Source organism: Fusarium verticillioides, chromosome 1 (assembly GCF_000149555.1).
Source record: "Fusarium verticillioides 7600 chromosome 1, whole genome shotgun sequence".
Taxonomy (NCBI): Eukaryota; Fungi; Ascomycota; class Sordariomycetes; order Hypocreales; family Nectriaceae; genus Fusarium; species Fusarium verticillioides.
The window spans coordinates 5268295-5283161 of record NC_031675.1 but is presented as its reverse complement, the minus strand read 5'-3'; the positions used below and the strand labels follow the sequence as shown (position 1 = coordinate 5283161).

Here is a 14867-nt window from a genome sequence, read left to right as displayed (position 1 = left end):
ACAGGTCAAAGACGAATACGTGAATGAGTGGATTGCATATTTGACATCTTTTTTTTTCTTGTCTTTTGTCTACACAAACCCCGGACCTTTACTTTTAACGCTACTTAACTTTGACTAGGTACCTTGCCTATGGGGCCAATCCACGAGACCGCTATCGCATCGCACCAGATCCCGCCTGTTTGGGCCCGTACCTACAGCAAAGCTCCAACAGCTCCAGTGACAAGATCCACTGTGTATGCTGTCAAGTCTGCAGCCGGGGGTGTGTGGTATGTGTCATTGGGATGTATAGTAGCGGTGCTAGTCCAGTAGGTAAGTCTATCATGAGTAAAAGTGTTGACTCTCTTGCTTTCGTCGTGGCATTCTACTATTTGCAACGATGAGACTGGTCAGACAAAAGAGAGAGTCTCAGAGTCACAGACAGAGTCAGAGACAGAAAGAAGAAAGAGAACAGGGGTTGGTAGTTCGTAACCCTTGTTCCTGGCTTCACCGCTCTAGAAGCCAGGCGGTCAGGGCCAGCCGACGCCCGACCCAACCGTCTGGACGGACACGCAGATTGGCGGCTGATCATTTGCTAAAAAGAGGCTTTCAGGGGTGTTGCACTGTAGGGATGTGATGCGATGTGATGGATCGAAAAACTTGTCCGCCACTTTGGCTCATGGAAAGACGGTAAAAATGAATGCACAGTACCTGTGTACGCAGCTAGTAAGTTAGATGCCCCGCGCTTTTCACGGTACAGTAGAAGGAATAACGAACATGTTTAGAAGGGGGATGCCTGTACCTTACAGTGCTGTACTGTGCAGTACATTGGATACTTTGTCTCTGTGACTTGCTTGGTGGCTTTTTTCGTCTTTGCTTCTGGTTGTTTTGTTCCTTTTTTGCTTGTTGTTTCCTACACCGACTTCACACCGAAACGGGACAACGGCGCCCTGAGTTGTCAATTTCACAAATCACAACCAGTGTATGCGTTTTTGTTTTTTCATGAAAGAGTGAACGGGTTCCGCCACTTTTAGATACTTGCTTTAGGTACTGATCCATCCATAGAATGTACTGTACATACCTAGGTTAGTAGGTAGTCTAGTCCAAGCTTCTCTAGATCCCATATCCCGTCCATATCTTGAGACGTATATCAGTTTGTCCTGTCCCGCCTCTTCCAACTTGTATTTCCAACCTTTCACTTTCCGTCTCGTCTCGTCTCGTCTCGCCTGCAAAGCCTCTTGTTTGCTATTTTTTTCTCGCTTTTGCCTTCCTGTTTCTGCTTTCAGTTGTCACGTCACAGACAATCACAGTGTGGTTATTTTTGGGGGCAGAGCCAGACCGATAACCTAAAGCTTAAAGAGGCGGACAAACCGACAACTCGGGAACCTCATTAGAAAAACCTACTTCACCTCCCTCACAAGCTCCCACCAGCCAAAGGCCAACCAGAGCCTTTCGTCTTGCCCTGTCGATCCATTACCGCTCCACTTGGGATCCCGACAAGAAAGATTCTATTCTTTCTTTCTTTATTATATCGCCCGCAAATTCCGAGTTGGCCTCGACTCAATTCGTTTTTTAAATAGTCGCATCTGTTTCGCCTTTGTCGACTCTATCTAGTTTTCAGTCGACATTGCGCAAAATTGTACCTGGACGTCGCTACGTTCTTCTATTGTCAGACCGCCATACCTCATGTTTCGACGATACGCGCTCGGCTTTTCGAGCGTCCAGCGACAGCTCTCAACCATGAGCAACTCCAACACTCCCGTTGAGGATCTTATTCGAGCCAAGGTGAGAGAGATCTCAATTGTGCATATTCGGCGAAACCACCCATTGACTATTCCCTCTAGATCACCGCGGCCTTCAACCCCCAAACTCTCGAGATCTACAATGACTCTCATCTTCACTCGCACCACAAGGCCATGGAACACACTACCTCCAGCGAGACACACTTTCGGTAAGAATTGCGCTCTTTGTCACTGCCAACCGACTTCTGTGCAACCTCCTTTTCTCATCTCATCACAATTTGGAATCACATCATGTCGCCTCATCTCATCTCATCTCATCTCATCCCGCGTGACACTCTTGTCATGCAATGCAGTCTCTTGTACCCCATACTCACTCACACCCTTCCTCACTCACCCACACCGTTCCTCTGCACATACCCCGGTCAACCCAACTTCACAATCAAGATGCAATGCATAACTAACACGTGACAGCGTGGTCATCACCTCCGACGCCTTCAACTCCAAGATGCAGCCTGCCCGTCACCGCATGGTCTACGCCCTTCTCCGCGATGAGATGGCCCAGGAGAACGGCATCCACGCCCTCCAGCTGCGCACCATGACTCCCGAGGAAGAAGCCCGCCAAAGGAAGAAGAAGGAAGACGAAGCCGCTGCCCGTGCCGCCCGAGCTGAATCTGAGGAAGAGTGAAAACAACATCACTCTCTCTTCACCAGTAGACAAAAAAAAAAACGGACACGAAAACAAATCAAAATCATAATGACCGCTAATGACAGAATGACGACTTCAAGGCTTACCAACTCCGAGATTTCTTTTTTTTTACCCTTACTCTCAGCAAAACCAAAAACATCACCAATTTGGGATCAGCAGAACAAAAAAAAGGAACAAAGGCGAAAAAGACCAACGTCGAAAAGGGATGGGCAGCGAGAGCAGTTCGTGCCACGGAGTGAAGACACAACACAAAATTGATTGGGACCCAAAAACTTAACACAAGATTGTATGATACCCCCCCTTCGTGGAAATGAGACGACGACTGGCAGTGGGGGGCGAAGATAAAAATCTTGTTCTTGTTACACGGAATGATGGGAGAAATGAAGTTGAGCATCTTGACGAGGAAAGGCAACTGGACACCAAGGACTCTATTTCTTTTCTAATACTTCCATCTTCTGCATCATCGCCATGCTGCCAGTTCATTAATCAAGCCAGGTTCTCAGTCGAACCAGCTACTTGGCTTACCATAGACATGTTGCCCACGCACAATAGACTGTTCTTTCCGCCACCGAATCAATCTCTTTTCATGCAATTGAGTCTATGGACCTTTCATGGCTTGTGATACTTGATGATATAATAATACTATACAGTCATGAGGATGTTGCTGACGGCATTTCTGCAGATTCAACAACAATTTTGGGTATCAGATAGAATAATAAACAAACGCTTTAGCCTCCCCCGAAAGTTTCGATCGTCGACATGACTATCACTCCTCGTCATCTCGATCCTAGCGCTTTTCCCGATCCGCGATTCTATTCAAACCGGCCACTGCTGCTTCGACGATCTTGCGCCCCTGTCCCTTTCGATTTTCTGAAATGCTCTCGAAGCTTTTCAAGATCTTTTGCTGAGCGTTGCTTTGGTGTTGCCTTCCGTAGGTCCTCGGATATTCTTTTGAAATACTGTGAATGTCGAGGAGCCGCCGACTTGATTGCTGAGCCTCCTATGGTGGATGGCGGTAACATTGAAGTTTGTGGCATTTGGGGTGAAGTGGGTGGAGGAGGCTGAGTCAAGATCTCTTGAACTCGTGAGGACTGCACTGGCTTTCTCTCAGAAACTGGGTTCCGTCGTCTGATGCTCGACTGTGCGGGAGTGATGGGCTTCGCCATTGGCACAGGCCTCGAGACGATCTCCAAATCATTCGTCGATGCCAATGATGGCCTTCCTTTGCTGGAAGTTGAAGGTGCAGACGGAATCTCAGGGAGGTCGATTTCCATATCATCCTCGATAGTTGCAATTGGCTGTGGTGACTCGACGCTTCCCCTTTCCGAAGAATGGTGAGATGGTGAAACCGAACGCTGGCTGTCGTCCTCATCAAAGTCACCTTCGTCTTCTGAGCTTGTATATATCATTAGATCATCCCCGCCACCATCATCTTCGCTTTTGTTGGAGACCAGCTCATTCGCGCGTGCGAACTCCTCCGGGTACGATCTGAGGATATGGCTCAAGTTGCCCCTGTTCACAAGATATTTATTGTATACCAAGGGCCCTTTTTGCTGATTAAACCACTTGATGGCAACCATAGGTTGCATACGGGAGCGTTTGACGTACTCCCCATAAGAGCACGGATAAGCTCGGATGAATTCGTCATAGAGGCAGTCTCGAATCTGCTTCCTTGGACGTAGGTAGTTGAGGTATACACAAGCATAAATGAAGTTGGACTTGGTCCCGGGCAACTTGTCACCGCCGTTTTCACCAGGGTAATCTGGATATTGTTGTATAAATGCTTCGTAGGGTTCCAGAGGAGCGCCTGGCGCTATAAGTGGCGCAGGAGCAGGAGACTTTTCTGTCTTCTTTTGGTCATTCATCTGTGGTTGTGAATTCGTTCCTGCTGTCGTCTTTGACGAACTCATCCGGGAAGACGTGGTCGGCTGTTGTATCGCCTTGCTCTCGTCACTTGGCTTCTCGTCAGTACCGTCGACAACCGGACGATCTGCAGTTGAACCATGGAAGTTAGTTGAGGGAACAACTTCCTCCGCGTGGTCCATCGTTTCGTCTTCCTTCATCTCGATTGACTCTCTGATATCTCTGGACTCTTGTGTGATGGGTATGCCCGTGAATGGAATAATAGAATCAGATGATGTTGGTATTAAATCGTCGACGACTTTTGGGGGTATTATATTTGGGGGCATTATAGTCGTTGGCATGCGATCTTTTTCGTTATGACCTTTCGTCCTATTCCGACTTTCAACAATGACTGGCTTGAACCTTATTCGACGAGTTTTCGGGCTCTTATTCTCATGGAAACTTTCTTTACTCGCGGACACGGTATTTGGCACCACCGTTGGAGCTGTGTTGCTCGGCTGAGCGCATGGCGGTGTAGCCATGGTCCTTTGGGTGGAAAGCGGAGATGGTGCAGTCGGTTTAGACCGCACTGCCGATTTACTAACGGAGCCATTGTGAAGAGGCTGAGCATCAGGAATCCGTGTTTCCAAGTCGTCTTCAGTCTCCCCGGAAGAAGGTGGGTTCTCTATGATTGGGTTTGGTGTCGGCCGTTGTGGGTGTCCGAAGCCCGGCCCTGTTTTTGGTGTTTCGTGGACAATGGATGACTGGGTGTTTTGGTCGACTATGGCCACCGCTATACAGTCCGCGTCTTTCGAGGATGTGGGCTCCGGCGTTGGAGACCAGGACACAGCACGCTCAGGGGATGATTGTGGAGGTTTCGCATGGTCGGATCTAAGTGTGCTCGTTATGCCATTACGTTGCCTTTTCTTAAGTGGTGATGATGTAGGACTCCGATTGCGCTTTTTGGGGATCGGAGTACGCTCTTGGGTTGTGTGCTTGTTAGCAATATACGTTGCTTTCACTGTCTCAAGAACGTGTCCTGGAAGATGCGAAAGGCCGTGGGGCGTATTCTCTAGCTCGACAGCCCACGAGTCTGGTCTTTCGAGCAGTGTCCTTTGGTCGGACGGAATGTTTGTGACGCGATGCCGGCTGAAAAGTTCCGTGATGTCCCGATCAGGGGACGATTTGGGAGACATTGGGATGCGAAAGATTGCCCGCAACCGGTCGCGATGTGTGGATGTTACATGGGCGGCTTCGATGAGGATTCTGTACGACGGGGCGAAGAGATCGGAAGAAGGTGTGTGGCAAGAATAGGGTTTTCGAGACGTGCGACGTATGCGATGGATGAATGGCGGGTTTCCTTCTGCAGATAGAAAGTTTTGTGCGAGGTAACAATGGACCTCTCAGAGTGAAGCTTTAGTGAAAATGCTTTCTTGAAAGCTTGAGGTCTATCGAATCGAAGCGAAATTCAGCGCGACGCGACGGGTAATTTTGGGCCGTCTGGCCGTGTTCGCAGCTGCTGCGGGGTCCTTTGTAAGGTGTGGTAGGTGGGTGGCTCGTGCTTGATCAGCGCCAAGTCATCGGTACTTGGAATTTTTAGTTCGTTTGTGCTCAGAGGCTCAAGTTGGTGATCTCGATAGACGCAAACCGGAGGATGAAGACGACGAGATTACAGTGATTTTGTAGGAGATTTTAAGTGAGATTCAAGCAAAATTGCCTACTGAGGGAGAGTCATATATCGCATTGAAATGGTCATCAAGACACAATCAACTCATGCCAACGTTGACTGTTCCACAACAGCAAAAAAGTAACCCAAGCGAGACCTGCATGTACCGGTGACCCCCATGTCGTTAACAGTCTAGGGGAGGAAAGAAAACTCAGGACTTTAATATTTAGTGACAAAAAGACTAAGGTAGATTTAGCCTAAGCTCGATATACCTTTTGTTGAGTTTATTTTGACATCCCATGACATGTCTCAAAGTTTCTTGCTCCCGTAGACCAGTCCAGGCTTCAGGCTTCGGCTGCCTTGCAAGGGTCTGACGCCATCACGCATTCAAACGCCCATCTCAGATGCCCAAAGGTTGCTCTCGACCTTGGATCTTCACCACGTACAGCAGTGATTAGCTGTGCGGGATAGCATATTCCTTCTGCGCCGCAGCATCCAGCATCCAGCTGATGCCCTTTCGTCGTTTTGCTTCCTGTCTCTTGCCTTATCCGCTATCAGAGCCTGTCTGCACTACCTTAACCTTAGCCCGCTCCATTCCGTCTTTTCCAAGACGAGAGACCCCAACCTTGGGTTTCTTGCAGTTTCGTCTGCCTATCCACAACAGCTTCACCGATCTGCGAAACCCTGAAGATCGACCTTGACTTCTCCGCACCACTCGTCGCTTCCACTCTGCATTCCCCGTCCGTCCACCAAGTGCTTTACCCATTTCTTTAAAGTTCGTCGGATCACCATGCTGTTGATAACCTATACTCGAACTGTGGCTGCTGCGTTTGCTTGAGCAACTCGAAGCAGACAAACGTCACATGCTTTGAGTCTTAAGACTTCTAAGGCCTTCCTGTTGACGATCGCCGTGCATCCATATACCGACCTCCAACCTCATTGCTCAAGTCGCTTCGAGTTTTCATACGCTGGATCTGCCAGCCCATTCTCAGAATAACAACGTTCTCAACATGTCGCGGCCCAGATCCGGCTCCGTGGCATCGACAAGCTCTCTCATCCGTAACCGCCGCGATTCTATCAACTCGATTTCTACAGGGCAACTTGCTCATGCCCTAGACAAGATACACACATCCGCTAGCCAGTGTGAGACTCTAACTACCTTCAACGACTTCGCACCGCCTCCCGTAGCAGCACCAACCTCAGAAAACAAAGGAATAGCAGGCGATCTAGTCCAACAAGGCTTTAGTGGACTCTATAGTCGTTTGAGGGAGGCTGTAGGTGGCGGAGGCACCTCCAAATCACCCCAGGAACAACCATCAGGAGAAAGGTCAGAGCCTTCCTCCAAAAGAACCTCGATTGTTGCCAATCATGGCTCCAAGGCCTCTATCGGCTCGCTTAGTCGAGCCGACACCGGCGCCTCACTATCCACGTCCTCGTCTCAGGTCATACCCAATGATGGGGCATCTACAAGTCAAAGTGGCGGCAATATCGAACCTCGACCGCAAGCACAGTCATCCAAGCCATCGAGTATCAGCCTAATGTCTAACCAGAAGTCCAACCCTACGAACCGTCAAAGCTTCTCCAAAAAGGCACCCAGCTCTATCGCCGCTGACCCTACGATCGCCCCTGTTACGGTACACAGAGATCCTAGTCATACCACCATCCGCACTGAGGACAGTGGCGGCGTCGGATCGAGCCGAAAGAGTACCAGCAGCCGAGCAGATTTACAAGCGCATCTAACGATTGCTGAATCATCGGCCAGTCTGTACGACATGAAAGATGGCAAGCTTCCCCCCAGGTCTAAGCGTGAGGACACTTCAAGTATCGACGAAAGTATCAAAAGTCCGACAAGTCCCAGGAGTACACACCACCGTACACCATCGCTGCAGACCCGAAGTCTTCGTAGCCCTTCAGTCACCTCGTCGTTACTGTCACCCGACAGTGTAAGAAGGAAGCCTGCTGTTATCGATCGAATCAGCCGGTCGAGATCCCCTGGAGGCCAAAACTCGAGAGATTCCTCATTGGACAGGGGAACTGCTGAGCCTAGCCACGTCAGCACATCTGCTCATGATTCTGTTTGCCACGATTCCTTCTCTAACAACCCGAAACCACAAAAGATGGCTTCGGGCGATTTCAGAATACCCGGCACTGTCACGAGTAGTGAGGAAGCCTCTGAACAGGTGAATGCGCAGCTCACTCGCATGCGTAAGCAGGTTTTGAGCAAAGAATTCTGGATGAAAGATGATACTGTCAAGGAGTGTTTCCTCTGCCAGACGCCGTTCAGTGCATTCAGGAGAAAGCATCATTGCAGAACTTGCGGATGCATCTTTGATTCGAAATGCACCACTGTGATCTCAGGCGAGAAGTTCGGTGTGCAAGGTTCGCTACGCGTTTGTAAGCGATGTCTCGAAGTCATCACCAGACGTTTCGATGGAAGCGGTTCAGAGGACTCTGGAGATGAACAATCGTTTATGCCAAGATTCTTCGGCGCAAATCATGCGAAAAGCCCCAGCAGCGCAAGCCAGTCTAAGCCGAGAGATAACGAATCTGGGGTTGCCTCCGAAGGATCAGAAGACTCGAGACCCGTATCGAGACCTGTGACGACACCAATGATGGCTATACCTGCAACTCGCCGCCTTGGAGAATCTCGTACTGCAGCCATTCTGGAGATCGACGCGCCCCAATTGAGTAGGCCAGGCTCTTCACGGTCTCTCAAATCACTAAGTGCAAGGCCACATTCTTCTGCAGGCCATAAACGACATCACTCTAAACATGCTGGCTTCCTGAACCGTTTCAAACCTGCACCGGAAGAGAGAGCACCTTTTAGACGTGGCATTGATGATGAGAGCGCTAAGAAGCCAAAGTTTCCTGCCTTCCACGACGATAATATCATCGACCCGGAGCTGGCCGACTACATGTCCGATGAGTCAAGTGAAGATGAACAAATGAGCCTGTTTACCACCATGACAGGCGACTTGCAACCCGGAAGCCTTGGTGACGACAAGTCAGAACTTACACCATACGTAAATGCTAATAGAAAATATCGCCATAGGGCAGGCGAAAAGAGCATCAGCGGTATGAGCTTCGTGAGTAGAGGTGGCCTCGATGAGCTGCCTGGAAGTCTGGGCGGATATCGTCGGCCACCAAGGCGACGGAACACTAGCAACGTTAGTGGCAGTATGCATCACTTGCCATCACCGCGCCCAAAGTCCGGCGTGTTCAAAGGTCCTTCTCAGTCCTCAGAATTGCTCTTCTCACTGGATACACCTCACCAAAGTGCAAACCAGATCACCAGGAGTGACTCCTTGCAACACAAGAAGGCCCCTAAAGTCGAGCTCAACACATCCAGTTTGAGACACGTTGATAAGTTGCTACACCAGCTACTAGACGATGCAGAGATTTCGAATCCCCCAGCGTGGCAAAAGGCTCTTGTTCCCATCCTGTTGCAAGCAACCGATGATGTGGACCCAGACGTCGTCAAGGGAGAAGATATGGATATTCGACATTATGTCAAGTTAAAGAGAATACCAGGAGGCAAGCCCGGTGACACAGCCTACATCTCTGGTGTAGTTTTCACCAAGAACTTGGCCCTCAAGAGTATGCCTCGTAGGATTACCAATCCACGAGTAATGCTTGTCACTTTTCCCATTGAGTACCAAAGACATCAACAGCACTTTATGAGCTTGCAACCTGTCATCGAGCAAGAAAAAGAATTTCTACGGGTTGTCGTCCAGAGAATCACGAATCTCCGCCCTCAAGTGCTTCTTGCTGAAAAGAGCATATCCGGTGTTGCGTTGCAGTATCTTTCCGACGCAAACATTTCAGTGGCCTACAATGTTAAGCACACGGTTATTGAAGCAGTTGCACGATGTGCTGAAACAGACATTATATCGTCTCTTGACATGTTGGCATTACCCGTTCAGATTGGACGATGTGCTAGTTTCGAGGTTAGGACATTTGTGAATAATGACTACCCGGGTCGCAAAAAGTCATATATTTTTCTGTCCGGTTGTACTCCTGAGCTTGGGTGCACGATTGCGCTGAGGGGTGCCAACAGCACAGTGCTCTCGAAAGTGAAGCATATTATGGAATTCATGGTTTATGTTGTCTACAATCTGAAGCTTGAATCGAGCCTTTTGAGGGATGAGTCGATTGAACTTCCAGAAGGCGGAGATTCCATGACAAACTCTATGCAGCTCCGTGGCGATAGTGCGAGGTCTATGAGTGTCAATAGCGTTGATAACTCGAGAGATGGCCCAGCTGTTGTGGTAAATCACCCGCTAGGAGAGAGTGAACAACCCTCTCAAACAACTGCGGACAGCGCTAGTATTACTGAGACTGACGACACAGGTTCATTGAACCAGTCAGGCCAGTTGACCCAAGAACGCACACGTCTTATGTCTCTTCAAGAGCAGTCCGATCCTGTTGCCGAGGATCAAACCAGTCAAGTTCCAGACGATGTCCCTATGCCGACTTACTATAGTGACATGGTGGCCAAGTACGAAACCAAGATCCTCTCTGCTTCGCCCTATGTTAAGTTCACACAACCATACCTATTAATGAAGGCCCGCGAGCAGGAGAGAAGATTGCTCTACTTGCGCAGATTGCGTAATTACGACTACTATGAAGAAAAAGACTCAGAAAAATCAGAACCTCAAAAGTTCCAACTCATCAAACCCGAGATGGTCGAAGCGATTGGCCAAAAGGCACCACGACAGATTATGGAGATCCTTCGAGCTGTTCACGATGCAGAGTATGACAAGGCTTTATACAATTATCAAACCCAAACTCGTCAGTGGGAAACCTATATCCAGGGCAATCTCGACCTCTTCGATCCGTATTCTCATCAGAACATTGTCGTCCTCTACTCTGTTGTCTGTACAGAGACGAAGATCCCATGTACTGAGCCCTCTTTGGTTGCCATCAACTTTTACGATGAGCAGCATATTGACACTGGTATGGATCCTGATTGCACCTTGGGTCAATACGTTGAAGATCTCGCCTACACCATGAACCAAGTCTGCACTTCCAACGGCTGCGAACGCAGGATGATGGAACACCATAGGACCTATGTGCATGACCAGTTTCGAATCACAGTTTTTGTCGAGAATTTGCCAAACAACTCTGCTTTGGCAGACTATGATGGCATTACAATGTGGACTTATTGCAAGATTTGTAAGAAGGATACCGAAGAAAGACCTATGTCGGAAGCCACCTACAAATACTCATTTGGCAAATACCTGGAGCTCCTCTTCTGGGGCCGGGGATTGAAGATGAAAGGCATGCACGAATGTCCCCATGACCACCACCGGGACCACGTTCGGTACTTCAGTCTTCAAGATGCAAGAATTCGCATTCATTGGGATCCTATCGATCTACTGGAAATCGTTGTGCCACGAGCAAGAATCACCTGGAAAGTCACCAATGATTTGAAGCTCAAGAATGAGATCTTTGTCAGAATGGAAGAGAGATGGGCCAAGTTCATGGCCTCGGTCCGATCGAGGCTAATGTGTATCAGAATTGACAGTGTCTTGCCCGACAAGGCGGACCTGTGCAAATCTGAAGTCGACCGTTTGACTGCTAAAGCAAAAGAGGATCTCCCAACCATCGTCAAGAGACTGCAAGATATTTACGTCAACTCGAAGTATTATGAAGTGGTTCCTTTCAACAGTATCGTCCGAGAGATGCTCGAGAAAGCTGGGGAATGGGATCAGGCGTTTACCAAATTTGAAGCTGATTTCCTTAGCGACAAAGATATGCGCCAGTTGACCATCATGCAGTTGAAGAAGATGTTTACAGACAATGAGTCAAAGGAGTCGCTAGTTTCGAATGAAGGCACGCCTTCAACGGTTGATAGCGAAGAGCGGCCGTCCCAAACATTCACGGAGGAAGAAGGGAAGAGCACCCAACCGACGGACTACACCGACAACACCAGTATGGAGGCTAGTGTCACTTCATCAAAGCCTGTCGATGATAAGGACGTTCCCGATGAAGATGGTAAAGTTGAGATCCCTGCAGAAGGAGCCATTGAAAGAGTCGAGCCATTGGATCTAGCGCGCACTCCCTCAACACCAACTCATCCTCCTCCCGAGCTTTCTCAATGCGACGAAACACCAGAAGGCCAAGAAGTCCAAGATCAGGACGATCAAGAGACCCCCATTGCTGACCCTGAACAAACACCAAGGGCATCGGGCGGTGCTTTCGACTTGGTCCCCCTTGAGCCTCCTAAGACCACTGAAGCAAATGAACCAGCGGAGCCAACTGAGCCCGCTGAGTCTACCGAGCCCACCGAACTACTGCCGTCTCCTCTTGAAGCACTTCCTTCTCCCGCTCCATCACTATCAGATAAAATTGACCAGGTGAGGCGGGAACAGGGCTATCTGGCAAGCCCATCTGCGATCCCTACTCCCACAAACGAGCGCGGACCTTCTCGTAAGTCTGGGCAAGCCGTCTCGCCTCCAATGGTTAGAGCAACCTCCCACCCCGTTCGTACACTGTCTAGGACTCAGTCAGGAATCGGCAAGGGTCTTGGCATCAAGGAAACTAAGACGAATCCTCCCGACAGCACGGGGTCCGAGTCAACAACCGAGGGGTCGATCAAAGTGGATAAGAAGCTCTCAGATCGCCTAGGGTTGAGAAATCTGAAGGATAGAGGCAAAGCAACCGCGTCAGGAATTCCGCGATTCGTGCATAAGAAGAGAGAGTCCAAGGTTTCAACACTGGCGAGGCACTTTGAGCAGCTTAGTCGAGAATTCGAGAAAGAGCGTATCCGAGACCGCAAGAAGCGTGCTGCGAGCATGCGCCAACCTCGAGCCATGCTTCCGAGAACAACCACAAAAGCAATTGTCGAGGTATACGACGATGTGAACGACGCTTTTGACGAGCCAAGCCCGCCATCGGAAAGTATTGCTGAACGCGAAGCCAGTAAACGCGCTGGCAGCATTGCTTCACGAAGGTCGGATTCGCATCATAAGCCAGAGTCGGTCATTGAGCCATTGACTCCTGCTGAGCCGCCGGCGAGCATTGAGGAACAACAGCACGGAAACCCAAGCCAACAAGTAGGGGGTGAAGAGCCATACCAAGAGCGTGGGGACAAGGCAGAACATGGAGAAGGAGAAGATATAACGGAGAAGGAAGAAAAGGAAGAGAATGACGACCACACCATTGCAAATACCAGTCAGACATTCTCAGAAGACGAAGAACGTACCACTGATCTCGAGCACTCGGTGCCAGATGAGTACTTGCACGACATCAAAGAGATTGCTGATTCTGTTGATGCAAGCGACATTCCACTGGAATTGCCCAAGCATCAAAAGACCAGCTTGATGAAGTATCTCACCAACTTCTGGGCTGAACGAGGTGCAAGCGGCTGGCACCAGCTCGAATATCCGGTCAATCCCAGCGACCATATCTTTGTTGATTCCGACATCATCGTGCGGGAGGATGAGCCAAGCTCAGTCATTGCACTAGCTCTCAACAGCGACGATTACAAGGGCAAGCTGGCGAATATTCGACGAGAAGCACAGGAAGTTATGCAGCGCGAAGTTGAGGGCGGCGGGGAGGCCGAGCCCAAGTCACTGCCTTCAGATGGTACCGACTGGATGGTGTCGGAAACGGACATGGAAAAGAGTCTTCTTCGCGTCACAGGAACCCATCTTAAGTACCAATTCCGAGAAGGCTCTGCTACCATGACCTGCAAGATCTTCTATGCAGAGCAGTTTGATGCCCTCAGGAGGAAGTGTGGTGTTGCAGAACGTATTGTCGAGTCTCTTTCGCGATGCCTGAAGTGGGATTCGAAGGGAGGCAAGACCAAGTCCGTTTTCTTGAAGACGTTGGATGATCGCCTCGTTCTCAAGGTAAGTTTGTGTGGATTCTCTATTCGAGCCAAGATCGACTAACAATACCCAGTCACTCTCACCTATCGAGACTTCAGCTTTCCTGCGATTTGCGCCTGGATACTTTAACATTATGGCCGAGGCACTGTTTCATGATCTCCCATCTGTCATCGCAAAGATGCTCGGCTTCTTCCAGGTGTTCATCAAGAACCCCGCAACAGGAACTGACATCAAACTGGATCTCCTTATCACTGAAAACCTCTTCTACGACCGGTCGGCAACAAGAATTTTCGACCTCAAAGGTTCAATGCGAAACCGCAAGATTCAATCAACAGGAGAGCAAAATGAGGTTCTCCTTGATGAAAACATGGTCGAGTACATTTATGAGTCACCTCTCTTTGCACGAGAGCATTCTAAGAAGCTCTTGCGCGCCTCTGTCTGGAATGATACGTTGTTCTTGGCAAGACAGAATGTGATGGACTATTCGCTCATGATTGCCGTTGACGAAGCTCGCAAGGAACTCGTGGTTGGCATCATTGACTGTATCCGCACTTACACTTGGGACAAGAAACTTGAGAGTTGGATAAAGGACCGTGGATTCGCAGGTGGTGGCCGCAATCGACCTACCGTAACCAGTCCCAAGGAATACAAGTCCCGTTTCCGAGAGGCTATGGCCAGGTATGTACAAGAAAGGATGGCTATAGATGTTCGTATTCTTACTTGTCATCAGGTACATCTTGCAAGCGCCCAACTGCTGGCATCTATTCAACAACCCTCAGTATCCGCATTACTATGGGCGCGCTAGGTTCGAAGAGCCCGAGTTGCTCCGCTGAGAGTATGAGTTGTTTGTTATGTGTGATGCGAATGAGATAAACGAAGAAAAAGACGCATGTTTCGCAACGGCCGGTATAAACGTAAAAGAACTGTATTTTTTGTTTCATGTACGAGCAAGCAAGCATCAGCATCGTTATTGGGATCATTTACCAGAGCATTCGTTCAAGGGGACAGGGAAAGGATGGTCTTGCTTACAACTCAGGAGGCTTTGCATGATGTGGATAATAAAAGACATGCATAAATCAATAGAGTATGGCTACTGTTGT

General features: G+C 49.3%; 3 protein-coding genes across 3 annotated transcripts; 2 read left to right on the top strand and 1 right to left on the bottom strand.

The window, feature by feature from the left end:
* The first annotated feature begins 1169 nt into the window (after positions 1-1169).
* FVEG_00345 (BolA protein) lies at positions 1170-3078 on the top strand. Its single transcript, XM_018886792.1, has 3 exons — positions 1170-1761; positions 1821-1927; positions 2190-3078. Exons 1-3 carry the CDS (start codon positions 1663-1665, stop codon positions 2401-2403), a joined length of 420 nt encoding a protein of 139 aa, XP_018742431.1. The 5' UTR covers positions 1170-1662; the 3' UTR covers positions 2404-3078.
* FVEG_00346 (hypothetical protein) lies at positions 2987-5710 on the bottom strand. The gene has a single exon (XM_018886793.1). The coding sequence runs from the start codon at positions 5460-5462 to the stop codon at positions 3237-3239; it is 2226 nt and encodes a 741-aa protein (XP_018742432.1). The 5' UTR covers positions 5463-5710; the 3' UTR covers positions 2987-3236.
* A 1232-nt stretch (positions 5711-6942) lies between these two features.
* Positions 6943-14600, top strand: FVEG_00347 (1-phosphatidylinositol-3-phosphate 5-kinase; the record flags this gene model as incomplete). The annotated part of the gene is made up of 3 exons (XM_018886794.1): positions 6943-13788; positions 13841-14445; positions 14498-14600. The coding sequence occupies 3 exons, from the start codon at positions 6943-6945 to the stop codon at positions 14598-14600; spliced, it is 7554 nt and encodes a 2517-aa protein (XP_018742433.1).
* Positions 14601-14867: the final 267 nt, after the last annotated feature.

Coding starts and splice junctions, on each gene's coding strand:
- FVEG_00346 (XM_018886793.1), bottom strand. CDS start 5,462: ATGTCTCCCAAATCGTCCCCTGATCGGGACATCACGGAACTTTTCAGC.
- FVEG_00345 (XM_018886792.1), top strand. CDS start 1,663: ATGTTTCGACGATACGCGCTCGGCTTTTCGAGCGTCCAGCGACAGCTC. Junction 1,762..1,820: donor AGGATCTTATTCGAGCCAAG/GTGAGAGAGATC, acceptor TATTCCCTCTAG/ATCACCGCGGCCTTCAACCC. Junction 1,928..2,189: donor TCCAGCGAGACACACTTTCG/GTAAGAATTGCG, acceptor AACACGTGACAG/CGTGGTCATCACCTCCGACG.